The 17,797-nt window shown below is 46.6% G+C and overlaps 1 protein-coding gene across 3 annotated transcripts; it reads right to left on the bottom strand.

Moving 5' to 3' along the window:
* Window positions 1-4,889: 4,889 nt before the first annotated feature.
* Window positions 4,890-9,100, bottom strand: LOC123453148. 3 transcript variants are annotated; one of them, XM_045129918.1, is made up of 3 exons: window positions 7,615-9,100; window positions 6,809-6,933; window positions 4,890-5,268 (listed from the first exon to the last, which is right to left on the bottom strand). In XM_045129918.1, exons 1-3 carry the CDS (start codon window positions 8,913-8,915, stop codon window positions 5,264-5,266), a joined length of 1,431 nt encoding a protein of 476 aa, XP_044985853.1. In that variant the 5' UTR covers window positions 8,916-9,100; the 3' UTR covers window positions 4,890-5,263. The 3 variants fall into 3 exon arrangements, with proteins under 3 accessions (XP_044985853.1, XP_044985851.1, XP_044985852.1); XM_045129916.1 differs by having other exon boundaries at window positions 6,809-6,987; window positions 7,615-9,082; XM_045129917.1 differs by having other exon boundaries at window positions 6,824-6,987; window positions 7,615-9,076.
* Window positions 9,101-17,797: the final 8,697 nt, after the last annotated feature.

Below are 17,797 nucleotides of genomic sequence, written 5' to 3'. Positions count from 1 at the left end.
GACTACACCCAGTGGGTTCACTAAGAGTGACCCCACTGGCATGCAACTCAAGCAGGCCCGCCCTATTGAGATACATGTTACCACCTACGCCTACGAGGCTCATACTACCCGACCTGAGTAAAATTACTCTCGGAGACTCTTACAGTAAGTGCACCCCGACTGCCACAACTGTTTCCAGTCGACCATATTATTTCCAGATCTGACCAAGGCAAAGACAATATGTATAAAGACAACTGATGGTGCAAGCACTCGACAGAAGTCTCGGGGACTACACCCACTGGGTTCACTCAGAGTGAACCCATTGCAAACATCATCCGATAACCGAGAACACCCAGTGGGTTACAAGAGAAAAGTAAATACTTACTAGCCCACTTACTCGGATATCTTCCCGTAGCTCCAAACTCCGCTGGTACAGGGATGCGATGGAGTCGTATGCTTTTTTGGCTTCTCCCACCATCACCTCCGCCTGCACCATGGCCCCCTTGGCCGCTCCCACTTGCTCCTCCGGGAGACGCTGGATGTTGAACTCGACATTCGACGAGCCTGGCATCGTTGGAAGTTCCTGGGGCATCCCAAGACCCGCTCCGGTAGGTTCATCAGCCACCAGCGCCGTTTCAGTCGGCGGCATCGCCCCAGTCGGCAGAACGTCTGCGGCGAGAGCAGTGACTGGCGGAGCAGCCTCAAGAACAGGCTCTGCAGCTTGCTCAGGTCTCCCCTGGTCGCCCTCGTCCACGCAAATCGCCCCTGATAGACCTAACGACACGAGATCTCAGAAAAAGAAAGAGGCAAGACTTAAGATGGAATTCGCGACACGATAGTATAACACTCTCGGAGTCTCTACAACGCACCTGCCTGGGACGAGACGACGTTGTCCGCGTCCATAGGATCATCCTCCTGGCGCGCCGGAGAGGTGGCAGAGGTGGCAATCCTGTCGAGTGAAATTCATTCGACCTTCAAACAGGAGTTCGACCGAATATCATAAGAAGTTGGAGGAACAGAACACTTACGTCGAGGTGACAGGAACGACGACCCTTATCCGCGGCAAAGCCTTCCGAGGTTTAGACCCACTCGGTGTGGCCACCTTGGAAGGCTGACCCACGGACTCGACAGCAGCGTCCCTGGCCCTCTTGTTGCTCCGAGCACTCGGAACCATGGGAGCAAGAGGCGGAGCACTCGAGGATGCCAGAGGGGCTGAGGGAACCATAGGTTCATGTCGGCGCTTGGTCCGGTGCTCTGGCAGCGGAGGCGGCGAGTCCTGCTCTTCGTCATCCTCCTCTTCTTCACCAGACTCCTCCTCCGTCTCCCCACTGTCGGAGACATACTCGCCGCTCTCCACACTGCCCTCCTGGCTACCTTCTTCCTCTTCCTCGTCCGGGTCCCCGTTCGAGACAGGAGAAAACCAGTTGGTCCACTTTTGCGTGAAATACAGTCGGCGACATCAAACGACAGGCAGAGGTTCAAGAAAACGACGAAACTAAAACAGATACGTGAACTCGACAAATGGTACTCACCTGGTTCGGAGGAGGATTGTCCGCGCTGAAAGCCCTCACTCGCCGAGACCCTCTGGGTTCTCACAGGCGCCTGTGATCTGGAGCACCCACGACGCCACATTCTCCTCGGTCACGCTCAAGACGTTGGTCCGAGTGGAGTCTTCGGGCCCCGTGTAGTGCCACATGGTGTGGTCGCGAGCCTGCAGTGGTTGTATGCGCCGACCAAGGAAAGTCTCCAGCAAATCCATGCCGGTGACTCCCCTTCTGACGACGTCTACGAGTGCGTCGACCAGGGGTTGGATGTCGATCTTCTCCGCCTTCGTAAGCGCGAGCTGCTTAGGTGGAGCGAGACGATCTAAGCTAAAAGGAGGCAACCCTGTCGAGGCATTCGGGCAGGCAATGTCTTGGCAGTAGAACCACGTCGACTGCCAGTTCCTAACCGACCCACTCAGCTGAAGAGCAGGATAACTACTCCGACTCTTTTTCTGGAAACCTAAGCCTCCGCAGAGTTGAAGAAGATGTGTTTTATCATCCGACTGACTGAGTCGTTTGATAGTTTGAGATCTAGCAGAGAATATATGTTTGAACAACCCCCAGTGGGGAGGGCAGCCGATGAAGCACTCGCACATAACTATGAAAGCAGAGAGATGGGCAATAGCATTCGGGGGAAGTGGTGAAGTTGTGCCCCGAAGTGGTTCATAATGCCCTTGAAGAAAGGATGCGGGGGCAGAGAGAAACCTCGATAGACATGGCTGAGCAGCAAGACACGCTCCCCCTCCCGGGGCGCCGGCTCGACCTCATTCTCCACCGGCAGCCTCCAAGACTTGTGCACGATCATCCCGTGCTCCACCAGCTGCAGCAGATCCCCCTCCGTCACCGTGGAGGGGAGGAAGTCGCCTTGGATCCACCCCGCCGGCAACGGCCGCTGCCGCCGCTCAGCAGGAGCCACCGCCTTCCCCTTCTTCTTCCTCGCCTCCATCTTGCTGGTCTGACCCTTGGTCATGGCGGAAGCTACGAACCCGCGGAGAGGAAGGAAGAGTGGAGAGGTTAGGTGCGCTAGAGGCGGCGAGGAGGACGAAGCAAAGGCAAAAGATCCGGCGGACGTAACGAAAAACCCTCACCACTGGGATTTAAATAAGGTTCCGACTAGGCCGCTGGCAGGTGGCCCCGAAACCTTATCCCCCGACCGACCGCGGCGATATCAGTGGAGAAGTTGAAGGCGCGAGAATCGAGGCGTCAGGCACTACTCGAGCGCGCTGGCGTCATCCCCGCTGAGCGCGCGGAAACCAAAATTTGAGGATCCCGGAAAATCCGCTGCTGTCAGTTGACTGGTCACGTCAAGAGATACCCTAGGAGCACTCGGTTTCCGACAGTTTGTTCCACAAAGATTTCCACTCGGATCGTTGGTCAGAGAAGATAAAATGGATCGAGGCAGACAACGCCAAAGTCGCATCCGTTCCAGTCGGATCCAAACTTCAAGCATCGCTTCGTCGTTCCAACCCCAATCCATTCGGGGACTAATGATGGGGTTATAGTCCTAGGGTAGGGTCATAGGCCTGCCCTGTAAGTCCTACCAAAGGACTACCCCTCATAAGGGACAAGGCCCTTAGTCAGTTCCGACTGAATTAAGGAGTCCCCATCGTCCAGTCGGCAACAGGTCCTCGACCATCCAGTCGGAGACTAGCATTAGGAGAACATCCAATTAACCGACTGGCTGCCACTCGGAACATCGTAACCCCCCTAGAGGGAAACGGTCGTACATTTCCCTGTGCATTTATTAGCATTTAGGACGTACGTTACCGGTAACGTACGCATTCAATCGCCACTACTCCACCCCTGTACCGGAACCGTTGTGGAGGGCAGCGCCACTCTATATAAGCCACCCTCCCCCTCTGGTGCAGGGGTTAGAAAATCATTGTATTCCATATTCCACTCGACAACAAGCTCCCAGAGCATTGAGACGTAGGGCTATTACCTCCACCGTAGAGGGGCCTGAACTCATACAACCTCGCCGTAGCTAGGACTCTGCCCATCCTTTTCGTACCCTACACATCTACTGTCAGGCTTATACCCACGACAGGGGGTGAATGGGTGGCTGGTGGGACCCACCAAACCTCCCCTCCCTCATTTAACCAGACTGTGGTGGCAGTAGGCACTTATCCACGTCAGCTAAGCAGACGACGCCGTCTACGTTGACCACTAACATACCGCCAAACGGAGGGCGGTAGCCTGTGGTCTCCTACCGCCACAGCGGATGGCGGTAGAAAAAAGATCGAATCCGAAAATATTTTCCTCTTAGGGTCAGATCTGCCTGAACTTCTCCAAAATGGTCAAAAGAGTGAATTTGACCCCGGCTAGCTACCACCAGGGAGCTGCTGCTGCCGGTCTATGGCTGTTTCCTGCTGCTTGAGAGGGTCGACAGGAAGTTGAGGAATTAATCCACGAGGAAGAGAGAAGCACAAGCGCAATTCCGTAGTAGCTCGTGGCTAACCCACCTCCTCCCGAGCGTAGGAGGGTTGCCGGCTGCCAAGTCGTCCGCCGTCGGCTGCAGGTCGGGAATAAGCGCCACCGAGAAATACCTGGACGAAGAGGGGAAGTGGATATGATTCCAGATAGGGATGAAAACAGAGCGGAAACAAACGGAATTGAGTGCTATCACATTTGTTTTCATTATTTTTTTGCAGAAGTGGAAACAAATATAAAAACCCCGGAAATGAATACGGAAACGGATACTACAACAATCAGACACGGAGTGAATACAGAACGAATACAGAAACAGAAGTGGGCGTTGACCGAAAATTAAAAAACCCCTTAATCATAGAGCAATACATACAACAACAAAAAATAATGACTTGTTAACATGGCTACAATATAATTTGATTGTGTTAGCAACATACCCTAGTATTGTACTAGTACATGATAATTATGTATACGGTCTAGTGTGTCATCGTGTGTTATTTGGTGGTTGAGCTACAAAGCAGCCATAGGCCTATAGTAAAAATAGAAAATTCCATATTTACGGAAACATGAAGTTCCATTTCCATGTATGTTTCACCGGAGAACACACTTCCGTTTTTGTTTCCGTTTTCGCATTAAAAATTCCATTTCCATTTTCGCTTTCATATTTCCTTTCCGTTTTCATTTTCCTTTGAAAAAGCAGAAAGTTTCCATTCCATTTTCATCCCTAATTCCAGAAACGGGGTTTGGTGGTGGAAATATCTCCATGGAAAAGCGGCGGAGGGAAAAGAAGACTGACTGTGCAGCCGCTAAAATCTCAAAGAAGTTAGAAAAAAGAAAAGATAGCAAACATGCGTCATGCTCTCCTACGCATATCTATTCAAACACGTGTCAACCGAAGAGTCGATTCAAGCACGTGTCAACCGAAGAGTCAAACACATGTCAACCGAAGAGAGCTCATGTCGAAACACTTGAAACTCACAAGATTGTGTATCAAAAACAGGTTCACACAGCAAACGGGCCCTGAACCGTTCAATGTTAGGCATCATTGACCCTGATACCGACTCGGCAGCTAAGTTGCATCATAGAATCCTACTTGTTGCGACACTATCCTTCAGACCAGCTCTTGAACATCATTCCCTATTTCACTTCTTCGGGGTGCCAAAGCCTCCACATTCGGTGCCTTAATTCTTGTCTACATTTAGTCTTCTGGAATCTAAACTACAATACCATGACAAAAAAGTGTTTCCCAACTGCGGAGAAGAAAAGGATCCTACTCAAGGCGTTGATGACTGATGAAACATCCGGCCGGACCGTCAACCTAGCGCATAGCAACAGATTGGGATGTTAGTACAACTGATATATATACATATAAAGCAAAGCTCCTGTAAGAGGGATGTAATGCTAGCAGAATAAACTGAGTCAGGCAGATTACAATACATTATGAATTTTACATAAAAAGAAACATTTCACACATGCAACGGAACATGCAAAATGATTTATACAAACCTCTAAGACTGATGCAAAGAATGTCGCATCACAGGAAAGAGCAGAACAATGACAGTCTTTTCAGAGCATGGCAAACATTGCAACCGCGTACTGAACATGGCAAACATTGCAACCGCGTACTGAACATGGCAAACATTGCAATAGCATTGGTAAAAAAGAAGAAGAAAACAGATCAAATGCTGAATGACAACAACACGTATCTAGCTACTTGTATACAAATCAGTAGATGAGTATTGACTATCGAGGCAACATGAAACATGCAGTTGCAACATCTAATGCCGTGTCTCGGGCATATCTTGGCAATTTCAGAACTTAATATCTGGGTGAACCACATTTTACAGACAGTGAACAATCTGTTGCTAGTCTCTTTTTTTACACAGGTTCAACAGAGACCTGACATTACCAAATTTGAAGCGTCTACCTACAACCCCAAGGTTATTTACAGTATGTCTAGGCTTGTGTTGTTACCATTTGAGTTTCCCCTAGTAAACGAGTATATCAATGTTCCTGTCAAAAAACACTATTACCCATATTTACTCTAAGAGGTAGAAAACATATTGATACATGACCACCAATTCTATTAAACGATTGAAAACTCACCAAGAAGAGATCCATACAAATAATTAAGTCGTCCAACTTAATCATTATAGCATGATGATGATGATGATATATTGGTTCGTTTAACACCAACTAATCACATTATTGCATAACTTATATAAGGCATGATTTAAAAGAGGAGACCTTATGTAGTAAATCTATCTTCTGCGAGTACACTATTTAGATAGATGCATAGATGTTCAAACTGGCATTGCTATTCCAAGTCTATAGGCAAGAAAGGTAATAAAACATACGTATGTATAAATGTAAATGGCTGACATGTTGCACCAGACACAAGTCCAAGATATGGTCAACCCATGGCACAAGTTTTTTTGAGAAATGAAAGCATTTTCTGCTTTCAGAAACATCATCTACTATCTATTAGCAAAACTGCACTGATTAAATGGTCTTCTATGGAATGTCGACGAGAATTCAAGAGATAAGTATAAATAGCAAACAGTTCCTCCTTCCAAGTCCCAAGCAAGACTACTAGTAGTTTGCATATGCAGGATTACATGGACATTTTTTTCTGTGGGAGTATATGACTAATTGGGGGCAGTGGCAGTGCCTCTTTAAAATTGTGGGTCCTGTTGATCCCAAAAGTTACTTGTGAAACTATTCCATAGAAGTTAAATTTCACGCGAAATCTTGGGAGAGCAATGCAAACTTCAAAGAAAATAAAGTATTTCACCACGCAGTTGTACCACACTGGCAGCACTGCTGGTCCAAAGGAAGGGACAATGATAATACAGTGCCTTCTTGAGAATCACCTTTCTCCGAAGATGGGGCAGCATCCTCAACATTGCTATCAGAGGTCTTTGAGTCCTCAGCATCATCTTTGCTGGCTGTGCCCTTCACTGATTCTTCATTTGATGCACCCCTGGGAACATCATCCAAAGAATCATTCACCTCTTGAACTTTGCGTGCCCAAACCCTAGGTGAAAACAAACATACATTTTTATTGGTCTATAATTGTTGAGTTTATAGACAATACAAGCACATGAAAGTTACTGCAATCTGAGGTAGAATAGCACAGCTAAAACTATTCCATCAACCATTTTGATGACACGAGGTGGTAACTGTGCTCTGTTCACTGATGTTTATAACAAGAGACTAGCCAGAAGCAGAGGTATATAACTCTTCCCAAATAGGATAATACATATCCCTCCAATATATATACTTTGATTTGATATTCGTGGCAATGCATAAATCATAACAAAAGATGTCAGGTCCTAACTCTCAAGTACTGCCATAAAAAAACTAAGGCTAGTTCGACCCGCTGAATCACTCAAACGCAGTTGGGGTCGCTGCCGAACAAATGAAAGAAAAACATTGCTTGGCAACCATTTTGTCGCAGAACATCTAAAACCGTTGTAAACTCATCTTCCAAACTAAAAGACTCAAAGTCCCAAAGTAACTAAGGGCACATGGAAACAACCAACAACTGATCCTAAAGAGTACCGAACTAATGGGAAGTATTTTTCCCACAATCAAATCCATACACATGTTTCAGCATTGCATAGCTCAGAACAGGGGAGGCATTTGGGAGTAGATCACTCACATGATATCGAGGTCATGGCTGACAAGTTCAAAGGCGTTGATAAATCTACCCTCCTTGATAGTATCAGACCCCTTGTCAAGCAGCTGTTGTGCCTCATCTACTGTTTTCTCCTCATCATCACCTACCTCCTCTCTAGGAACCGACGGCAGAAGATCCTGGTATTCGAGGCAGTCCACAGGAGTGTAGAAGCTGACAACTGGAATCAAATTACAGAAGCCACGATTATCGCACACCTTCTTCACCTGCACGGATTGTAGGTCGATTGTGTAGAGGCCAGCAATCGTGTTAACGAAAATGACATTCACTCCCTCGGCAAATCCCAATACCACCACTTCATGCTCTGCATCCATCAGAGCACCAGCTGGGAGCAAAATCTCCAGGTCGATGACCCGGCTAAGTACCCATTCTTCATCACTCTCCTCCCTTGACCACAACATGAGCTGGGAACTGAAGTCTTCGCTAAGACCTATTCCACCATCCTCCGCCACCATGAGGTTAAACATCGACGCCTGGCCATTGCGCATGTACGCCGTGTCGAACCCAGTTAGGACGTTGCTGGCCAAGTTATAGCACATGATCGTCCCATTGTCGGACAAGAAGTAGAGCAGAGAGCTCCCAATGAGCAGGCTGGAATGACGTGTAAACGTCAACGCGTGGCATAGGTGACTAATCGAGCACAATTCACGGGACCAGGTGCCAGTCTCTGACGAGTAGACGCACACCGACGTGAGACCGGGCCACATGATCACACGTCGGACCACGGTGAAGACGAAGACCACGCGGAAGGGACCCCCGTTGCAGTCGCGGTGGTCGCATCCGTCCGCTGAGCAGAGCACGGCCGCGGTCGGCCACTCGTAGCTGCTGTGCATCGGGGGCACTGGTATGCGCCGCCGGATGCCCGTGCTCAGATCCCACACAAGGAGTTCCTGAGCGCCAGATCCCTCTGACTCGGGCTGGGAGAGGAAGAGGGCGCGGCCGTGGCGGCAGTCGAGGGCGAGCCAAGAGGCGCGGGCTGGGGCGGGGAGGGAGAAGGGCGAGGCGGTGGTGGAGATGAAGCGGGGAACGCTCTCGTCCTTCCAATTGTGGAGGAAACCGATCAAGGGCGGCGCCCGATGCCGATGCTTCTCCATGAAGCGGACGCGGAAGCGGGGCTCGGAGACGGCGCGGCCCCAGGCCTTGCAGGCGAAGGAGGCGCGGAGGAGGCAGGTTGGGTCGTCGGGTGGGAGGCGGAGGAGGATCTCTTCGACGAGCTCGTCCGGGATCACCGGCGGCGAGGTGCGGCGGCGTGGCGGTGCGGCCATGGCGCTCCGCTCGCTGGTCTCGTCTTGTTGGTGTGGATCTGGATAGAGGAAAGAGGGGTGAAGTGGTTGGGCTCAACCACAACCAGATTCAGACTTCATCAGATCAGAGGGTGAAACGAGATTGTTTTCCTTGTGCAACAACAAAAAAAGGAACTGGAAAAACATAGTACGTATCAACTTACATAAACTTTTCCTTTTATAGGCATCAAAGAGATGGGATTATAGAGATCATATGAATTTTGAAAGAATTCTCACACCATTTATCTAAAGCGTCTTAAGATCCAAAGGGCCAACTGATTATAGAGATTATACATATTGCTATTCACCTCCTATACAAAGTGAAAAATGGATAGAAAAAATACTATGTGCCAACGGATGGTTGTATATTATCATTTTTGACCTCAAAAGACTTCTTTATTCAATCAAAGAGGTACAATAAAAGGGTAGGGTCATCCAACCAGACCCTACTGGCCTGGAACTTAGCCAACTGGGCTAGTTCATGAGCTACAAAATTCATTTCACTTTCGCATGTTCGCACTTAATTCGGACAAATTCTGGCTCCATAGACAAAAATCATAAAAAAAAAGGAGCAGCAATACCTGTAGGAGGCCTCTCATCCTTCGTAATTTCTATTAATTCACTATTATTAAAACTCACAACAACTCTATTACAACCCATGAATTCGGCTAAGAACAAGCCATACTTGAGAGCCAAAGCCTCAGCCGAAAGAACATCTAAAACCACATCCAAATGTGCATTACACGCGGCGATGAACTTTTCATTTTTTTTATCATAAATGACTGCACCTGTAGTTCCCCTCAACATGTATGGATCAAAGGAAGCATCAATGTTTATCTAACACAATCACCTGATGGTGGAGCCCATATCTCCTTTCTCACCCTTGCATTAGGAGCTGCAGCAGACCTAAATTTAAGGATCGCACTTTGATTGCCATCGCAAATCTTTTTGAGGACTGTACTTGAATATCGCAGCTAATTTTCCTCCCGCCCACCATAAATACCAACATGCCACCGCAACAAGCTCGGGGAATGGGGCATGTCCCAAATTCAGTGAATGATTAGGGCTTGAGTACAACAATTCCTCTAGGACAGATTGTCCTGGACGATGAACAAGATTTTTTTTTCTCAATTAAGTCATGAACATCGAGTGCTTGCCATATGTGCTTTGCTTAGCTACACTTGAAGAGGGGATGCTTAATGTCTTCCGCTCGACATTGCCCGCTCACTTTGGTATGGCGGTTCGCCAGGGCAACCCAACAAGGAACAATATTATGCATAGCTCTCCAAAGGAAGATTTTAACCTTCACGGGCACTTTGAGACTGTGGATTTATTTCAAATTGGATTCGGATTGATATCAAATGCTTGATGGCCTATGTTTAACCTTTGGCCATATTGGCACTCCCATTTTTCATAATATGTTGAACGCACAGAGAAGGTGTTCGTACGAGTTAGGTTTCAAGCAACAAAGCCTTGCATGCGAGAAGATGATAAAGGGATAGCAAGAATCCTTTGAACATCCACTTGCCACAAAGACTGCTTCATTAGATCCACATCCCAGTGATTTGTGTTGGGATCAATAAGGTTCATGGATGGTTGTATATTCCTTGCAGATTCAGGCACTCTGTAAGGATGGAGACACGGCTCTAAGTAGAAACTAGATGGTGTACTAATCCAGTTCAATAACATAGCAGACTTGCAGTGAAATTAGCTATGTATGATGTCTACTTATAGAGCAACTTTGGACACATTGGAAACACTTGAGCTGGATTGGAATCATAATGTAGGACTGCGGACATGAAATGGTTAGGCATGCTAACGATGTTAGTCATTTTCTAACAAAAAGGCACCGCTGAAATATACTCCCTCCGTTTCTAAATATAAGTCTTTTTAGAAGTTTTACTTGGGAACTATATATTGATGTATATAGACATATTTTATAGTATAGATTCACTCATTTTGCTTCGTATATAGTCTCTTAGAGAAATCTCTAAAAAGACTTATATTTAAGAAGGAAGGAGTATAAAATAACCTTACAATACAACGTAGGAAGTAATTCTTCTCCTGCCCGCCACCTCAATAAATGTAGCATTTTCTAACACAAAGGCATCGGCTGAATTTGCCTACCATGGCTGTAGATGCTCTAATCTATATGTTTTCCCACTTCCAACCCCCGTTCAAGAATTCAGTCAATTAACCAGTTAATATGTCGACTAATGTGTATTTGTAGGGTTATCGAGTAGTCGATAAACTGATAATTCGGCAGATTAAATTGATCAATTGATCGATTAACTAATGTCAATTAACATAGCAGACTTGCAGTGAAATTAGCTATGTATGATGTCTACTTATAGAGCAACTTTGGACACATTGGAAACACTTGAGCTGGATTGGAATCATAATGTAGGACTGCGGACATGAAATGGTTAGGCATGCTAACGATGTTAGTCATTTTCTAACAAAAAGGCACCGCTGAAATATACTCCCTCCGTTTCTAAATATAAGTCTTTTTAGAAGTTTTACTTGGGAACTATATATTGATGTATATAGACATATTTTATAGTATAGATTCACTCATTTTGCTTCGTATATAGTCTCTTAGAGAAATCTCTAAAAAGACTTATATTTAAGAACGGAAGGAGTATAAAATAACCTTACAATACAACGTAGGAAGTAATTCTTCTCCTGCCCGCCACCTCAATAAATGTAGCATTTTCTAACACAAAGGCATCGGCTGAATTTGCCTACCATGGTTGTAGATGCTCTAATCTATATGTTTTCCCACTTCCAACCCCCGTTCAAGAATTCAGTCAATTAACCAGTTAATATGTCGACTAATGTGTATTTGTAGGGTTATCGAGTAGTCGATAAACTGATAATTCGGCAGATTAAATTGATCAATTGATCGATTAACTCATCCATTAGCCTATTAATCATTTTCTCGCCCGCCAACCGAACAACTAGCAGTTGACGATTTTATCAACAATTCTTCCAACAATGTTGGATCGTGATGCACTTTTTTTTCCAATTTTTCCAACAATTCTACCAGTTAACTACCAGTTAGAAGTCATGTTTGTTACATGTAGTTGTGTGATACGCCCAACTGCAGGTACATGCGAGATAACGTTACGATTTTCAGCATTTCAATGTCTTACAAATTTCATTCAAAGAAACATATGAGCCTACGAATTATTGTCCCTCCCCCCCCCCCCCCCCACGCGTCGCTCTTGCAAGCCACGAGGGGCTAACCCTAGCCACCGGTAGCCTCGGCCTCCTCTCTCCCCTCTCCCCTTGTCGTCGCCGAACTGTGCTGGTGGGCAAAGCCATGCCGGCATGAGTGTTGGCGAACTCACGGGACTAGCCGACGATTGGCCCGGGTTGTGGTTGTGTGGGAGTCTGGAGAAATCACTATCGGTTCTTGCCGGCACCGACACGGTGACACTTGTGGGCGTTGCCGCCCTTCTTGAAGGATGTCGGGTGTACCCCTTCCCCACTCCTCTCCGTGTACGAGGAAAAATCTTACGATCAGTCCCAGCAGCAGCGTCGTCGTCGTTCTCGCGGTCTTTCTTGAATGTGTTACTTGGTACACGGCAATTCTAAGGCATATGAGCATGGCAGGAATTCTCCGGAGGACGCAACGGTTGATGGAAATCGTCGCTTTCGTTGATCTGGCGTTGTTGGCATTTGTTTCTTTTATTTTTCTTTTGGGCTTGATTATGATATTAGCCTCAGTTGTGGTCTCTCGGTTTGTATCGGATGGTTGTTATATTAATACAACGGACGAAAGATTGTTTCAAGAGAGATTTCAATTTAAAAAACACTAGTAAATGTGCCTGTGTGTTGCCACGGGGTGATTGAAAAATATTCTTCAATGTCATTTTTGTTTTCATAATATCACTTAACCATTTGAATTGGTCCCTTTTGATATCTGAATTTTTTTGGCTCGCTGCCCAAGCTTTTGGACAGAAAATGTAGGCATGACTCAAACGTTGTCCTAAAATTCAATGGAGGCACCAAATTTGACTCTTTATACGTCAACCTTGAGAGCTACTTTATTGATTTCTTTTAACTTCCAAAACAATATAACACAACATTCCACACACACACAATAATAATTCAATAAAACTTTACAAAAATAATTCAATTATGTTTCAATTTGGTCATCCTTTAATTTGCATTGTGTTTTTCTTTGATATACTAATTTGTACACATTTTTTATTTTTCATCGAACCTATTATTTTAGACTCATTTTTAATTTTAAAAAATATACACCTTTTTCTACTTGTTCTCACTCTTTATATCCCTCTCGCGTTGTAACTTCTTCCGTACCTATCAAATACCTATTTCAAGCACAAACGTTTTGATACTACATGATGGTTCAGAGAAGCAGGCAATATCAACAAAGCATCAGTTTACACTTAACAGTGTTATTATACTGCATCCGTTCTATAATATAAGAGCATAATATAAGTGCATTTTTTACACTACATGGGAATAAAAAACACAAATGTTATACTCCATCCGTTTTATAATATAAAAGCATTTTTTACACTACATTCGAATAAAAACACTTTAAGTAGCAATTTACCAATGTTATGCTCCATCCGTTCCATAATATAAGAGCATTTTTTTACACTACATGGGAATAAAAAACACAAATGTTATACTCCATCCATTCTATATTATAAAAGCATTTTTCACACTATATTTGAATAAAAAACACTTTAAGTAGCAATTTACCAATGTTATGCTTCATCCGTTCCATAATATAAAAGCATTTTTCTACTACATTAGAATAAAAAATGCTTTCGTATTATCCGATAGAGGAAATAGCAATTTACCAATGTTATACTCTAGCGTTTCATAATATAAGAGCACTTTACACTATATTAAAATAAAAAAACACTTTTATATTATTGTATAGCAATTTACCTGCTAGCAAGCTGCAGGCTTGCAGCTACATCAATTTTAGCCGCAGCGCAAAAATACGTACGCGCACAGCTAGCAATCAGCAACCAACAAACACGTGTAGCTACCAATCAACAACCAACAAACACGTGTAGCTAGTAATCAGCGACAACAAAAAACACACAAACCAACATCTTCTTACCATCACATCTCTCGCACACATCAGAGGCAGAGCACGCCATGCTCTCCCCGTGATCTTCTTCCTGCCCTACTCACTACCAAGGCCACTACCTCCCACATCCCCTATGGCTACCTTCCTTCCCGTGCTGGTCGTCCCCATCCCTCCAATCGAGCACACCACCAATTGCATGTACTAACTCACGTGTTGGAGCTCGGCGGTGACATCTCCTGCGCGGGGCGAGCTCACCTCCCTCCCGCTCTTGGCAATCTCCCTTTCTCCATGGGCATGGCCATGGCTACGGCCACAACATGCAGGATGTCCGGCTACACGGCCATGGTGAGTTCTCTCCCCTGACCTCCCCTGCATAAGACTCCATGTTTCGTTCAAATTTAATTCCTCCCTCAGCTTCAACCCCTCTACATTCTTTGCTGCTACCTCAGAGGGATCCGATGGTGGAGTGCAAGAGGAAGGTGAGGGACATGATGGAGTAGCCGGGCCAGCGGCTGTTCTCCGGGCCGATGGTGGGGGTAGCTGGCGCGGCGCGCTGGTCCAACCCATCTGAGAGGGAGCGTCAAGCGTGGGGAACCAGTTCGTGATCCGTCGCGAGCGGACATGGTATTCCGCTGGTGTGTACTCTGACCCGGTGCTGCACTGCCAACAACATCGCCGTGCAGGAATATGTGCTCTTTTTTGGGTTATATGGAACACCAGAAATGGTTGCTCACTTGCTGGGCCATATGGGGAGAGCGGAATAGGAGGATTTTTGAGCATAAGGAGAGGACAGTGTCGGCTGCGGTGGTATTGTTCAGGGATGAAGCATCAATTTGGAAGTTGGCGGGTTGCCCCATCACCTTCGATCCGAGCTGAGTTAGGCTAGTCTTTTGGTTTCATGATCGGTTGTGCAAAGCTACAGCCGAGCTGTTGCTTTAGTTTTTCTTTGGCTGAGTTAGGCTAGTCTTTTGGTTTCATGGTCGGTTGTGCAAAGCTACAGCCGAGCTGTTGCTTTAGTTTTGGCTGAGTTAGGCTAGTCTTTTGGTTTCATGGTCGGTTGTGCAAAGCTACAGCCGAGCTGTTGCTTTAGTTTTTCTTGTCTTGTCTTTTCTTTTCCTCCCTTTTCATTCCTTCCTACTCTTGTATTCCTATTGTTGCCATTGACATCCCTACTGCAATAGAATCTTAGCAGCTCTTCTGCTAACTTTCAAAAAAAAAAAAGGTTTGATTTTTAATGGCAACAAATTCAATAACTTTTTGCAGGTCATTTACAGAGCAACTTATTGGATCCATACGTGGTCATTACTCAGTCATGTGGACTCCAGGGAGCTTATGGATACTGGGTGCAACCGATGAAAGATGGCCGCACGGGTTATCTTCAACCGGTTTGGATGGAATGTTAGTAATAGACTAGGTGTATAGGCATCGGAGTCTATTATTATTTTCGCCGGATGCGGCAGTTCGCTCTTTTATTTTTAATTTGTTCATTGCGAGATGCAATTTACTTTGGAACCAGGATTATACTTTGTTATTTTAATAATATGGCTGCATGCATCGATTGATGCAGAGGCCGGAGGTCAAGCCTCCCTTTCCAAAAAAAAACATCGCCCTGCTTCCTCCGGATGGAACAATGGGCGGACCATGGGAGATGATTGGAAAAGAGTCGGACCGGTGCACGCGGTTGCCCGGCATCTCCGCATCCACACCCCAAACACACACAGCCAAGGCCACTACCTCCCACATCCCCTACGGCTACCTTCCTTCCCGTGCTGGTCGTCCCCATCCCTCCAATCGAGCACACCACCGATTGCATGTACTAACTCACGTGTTGGAGCTCGGCGGTGACATCTCCTGCGCGGGGTGAGCTCACCTCCCTCCCGCTCTAGGAAATCTCTCTTTCTCACGGTCACAACATGTAGGATGTCCGGCTACACGGCCATGGTGAGTTCTCTCCCCTGACCTCCCCTGCATAAGACTCCATGTTTCGTTCAAATTTAATTCCTCCCTCAGCTTCAACCCCTCTACATTCTTTGCTGCTACCTCAGAGGGATCCGGTGGTGGAGTGCAGGAGGAAGGTGAGGGACATGATGGAGTAGCCGGGCCAGCGGCTGTTCTCCGGGCCGATGGTGGGGGTAGCTGGCGCGGCGCGCTGGTCCAACCCATCTGAGAGGGAGCGTCAAGCGTGGGGAACCAGTTCGTGATCCGTCGCGAGCGGACATGGTATTCCGCTGGTGTGTACTCTGACCCGGTGCTGCACTGCCAACAACATCGCCGTGCAGGAATATGTGCTCTTTTTTGGGTTATATGGAACACCAGAAATGGTTGCTCACTTGCTGGGCCATATGGGGAGAGCGGAATAGGAGGATTTTTGAGCATAAGGAGAGGACAGTGTCGGCTGCGGTGGTATTGTTCAGGGATGAAGCATCAATTTGGAAGTTGGCGGGTTGCCCCATCACCTTCGATCCGAGCTGAGTTAGGCTAGTCTTTTGGTTTCATGATCGGTTGTGCAAAGCTACAGCCGAGCTGTTGCTTTAGTTTTTCTTTGGCTGAGTTAGGCTAGTCTTTTGGTTTCATGGTCGGTTGTGCAAAGCTACAGCCGAGCTGTTGCTTTAGTTTTGGCTGAGTTAGGCTAGTCTTTTGGTTTCATGGTCGGTTGTGCAAAGCTACAGCCGAGCTGTTGCTTTAGTTTTTCTTGTCTTGTCTTTTCTTTTCCTCCCTTTTCATTCCTTCCTACTCTTGTATTCCTATTGTTGCCATTGACATCCCTACTGCAATAGAATCTTAGCAGCTCTTCTGCTAACTTTCAAAAAAAAAAGGTTTGATTTTTAATGGCAACAAATTCAATAACTTTTTGCAGGTCATTTACAGAGCAACTTATTGGATCCATACGTGGTCATTACTCAGTCATGTGGACTCCAGGGAGCTTATGGATACTGGGTGCAACCGATGAAAGATGGCCGCACGGGTTATCTTCAACCGGTTTGGATGGAATGTTAGTAATAGACTAGGTGTATAGGCATCGGAGTCTATTATTATTTTCGCCGGATGCGGCAGTTCGCTCTTTTATTTTTAATTTGTTCATTGCGAGATGCAATTTACTTTGGAACCTGGATTATACTTTGTTATTTTAATAATATGGCTGCATGCATCGATTGATGCAGAGGCCGGAGGTCAAGCCTCCCTTTCCAAAAAAAAACATCGCCCTGCTTCCTCCGGATGGAACAATGGGCGGACCATGGGAGATGATTGGAAAAGAGTCGGATCGGTGCACGCGGTTGCCCGGCATCTCCGCATCCACACCCCAAACACACACAGCCAAGGCCACTACCTCCCACATCCCCTACGGCTACCTTCCTTCCCGTGCTGGTCGTCCCCATCCCTCCAATCGAGCACACCACCGATTGCATGTACTAACTCACGTGTTGGAGCTCGGCGGTGACATCTCCTGCGCGGGGTGAGCTCACCTCCCTCCCGCTCTAGGAAATCTCTCTTTCTCACGGCCACAACATGTAGGATGTCCGGCTACACGGCCATGGTGAGTTCTCTCCCCTGACCTCCCCTGCATAAGACTCCATGTTTCGTTCAAATTTAATTCCTCCCTCAACTTCAACCCCTCTACATTCTTTGCTGCTACCTCAGAGGGATCCGGTGGTGGAGTGCAGGAGGAAGGTGAGGGACATGATGGAGTAGCCGGGCCAGCGGGTGTTCTCCGGGCCGATGATGGGGGTAGCTGGCGCGGCGCGCTGGTCCAACCCATCTGAGAGGGAGCGTCAAGCGTGGGGAA

The sequence above is a fragment of the Hordeum vulgare genome, chromosome 5H, assembly GCF_904849725.1.
Source record: "Hordeum vulgare subsp. vulgare chromosome 5H, MorexV3_pseudomolecules_assembly, whole genome shotgun sequence".
Taxonomy (NCBI): Eukaryota; Viridiplantae; Streptophyta; class Magnoliopsida; order Poales; family Poaceae; genus Hordeum; species Hordeum vulgare.
The sequence above is the reverse complement of the archived record's forward strand: the minus strand, read 5'-3'. Positions and strand labels throughout refer to the sequence as shown.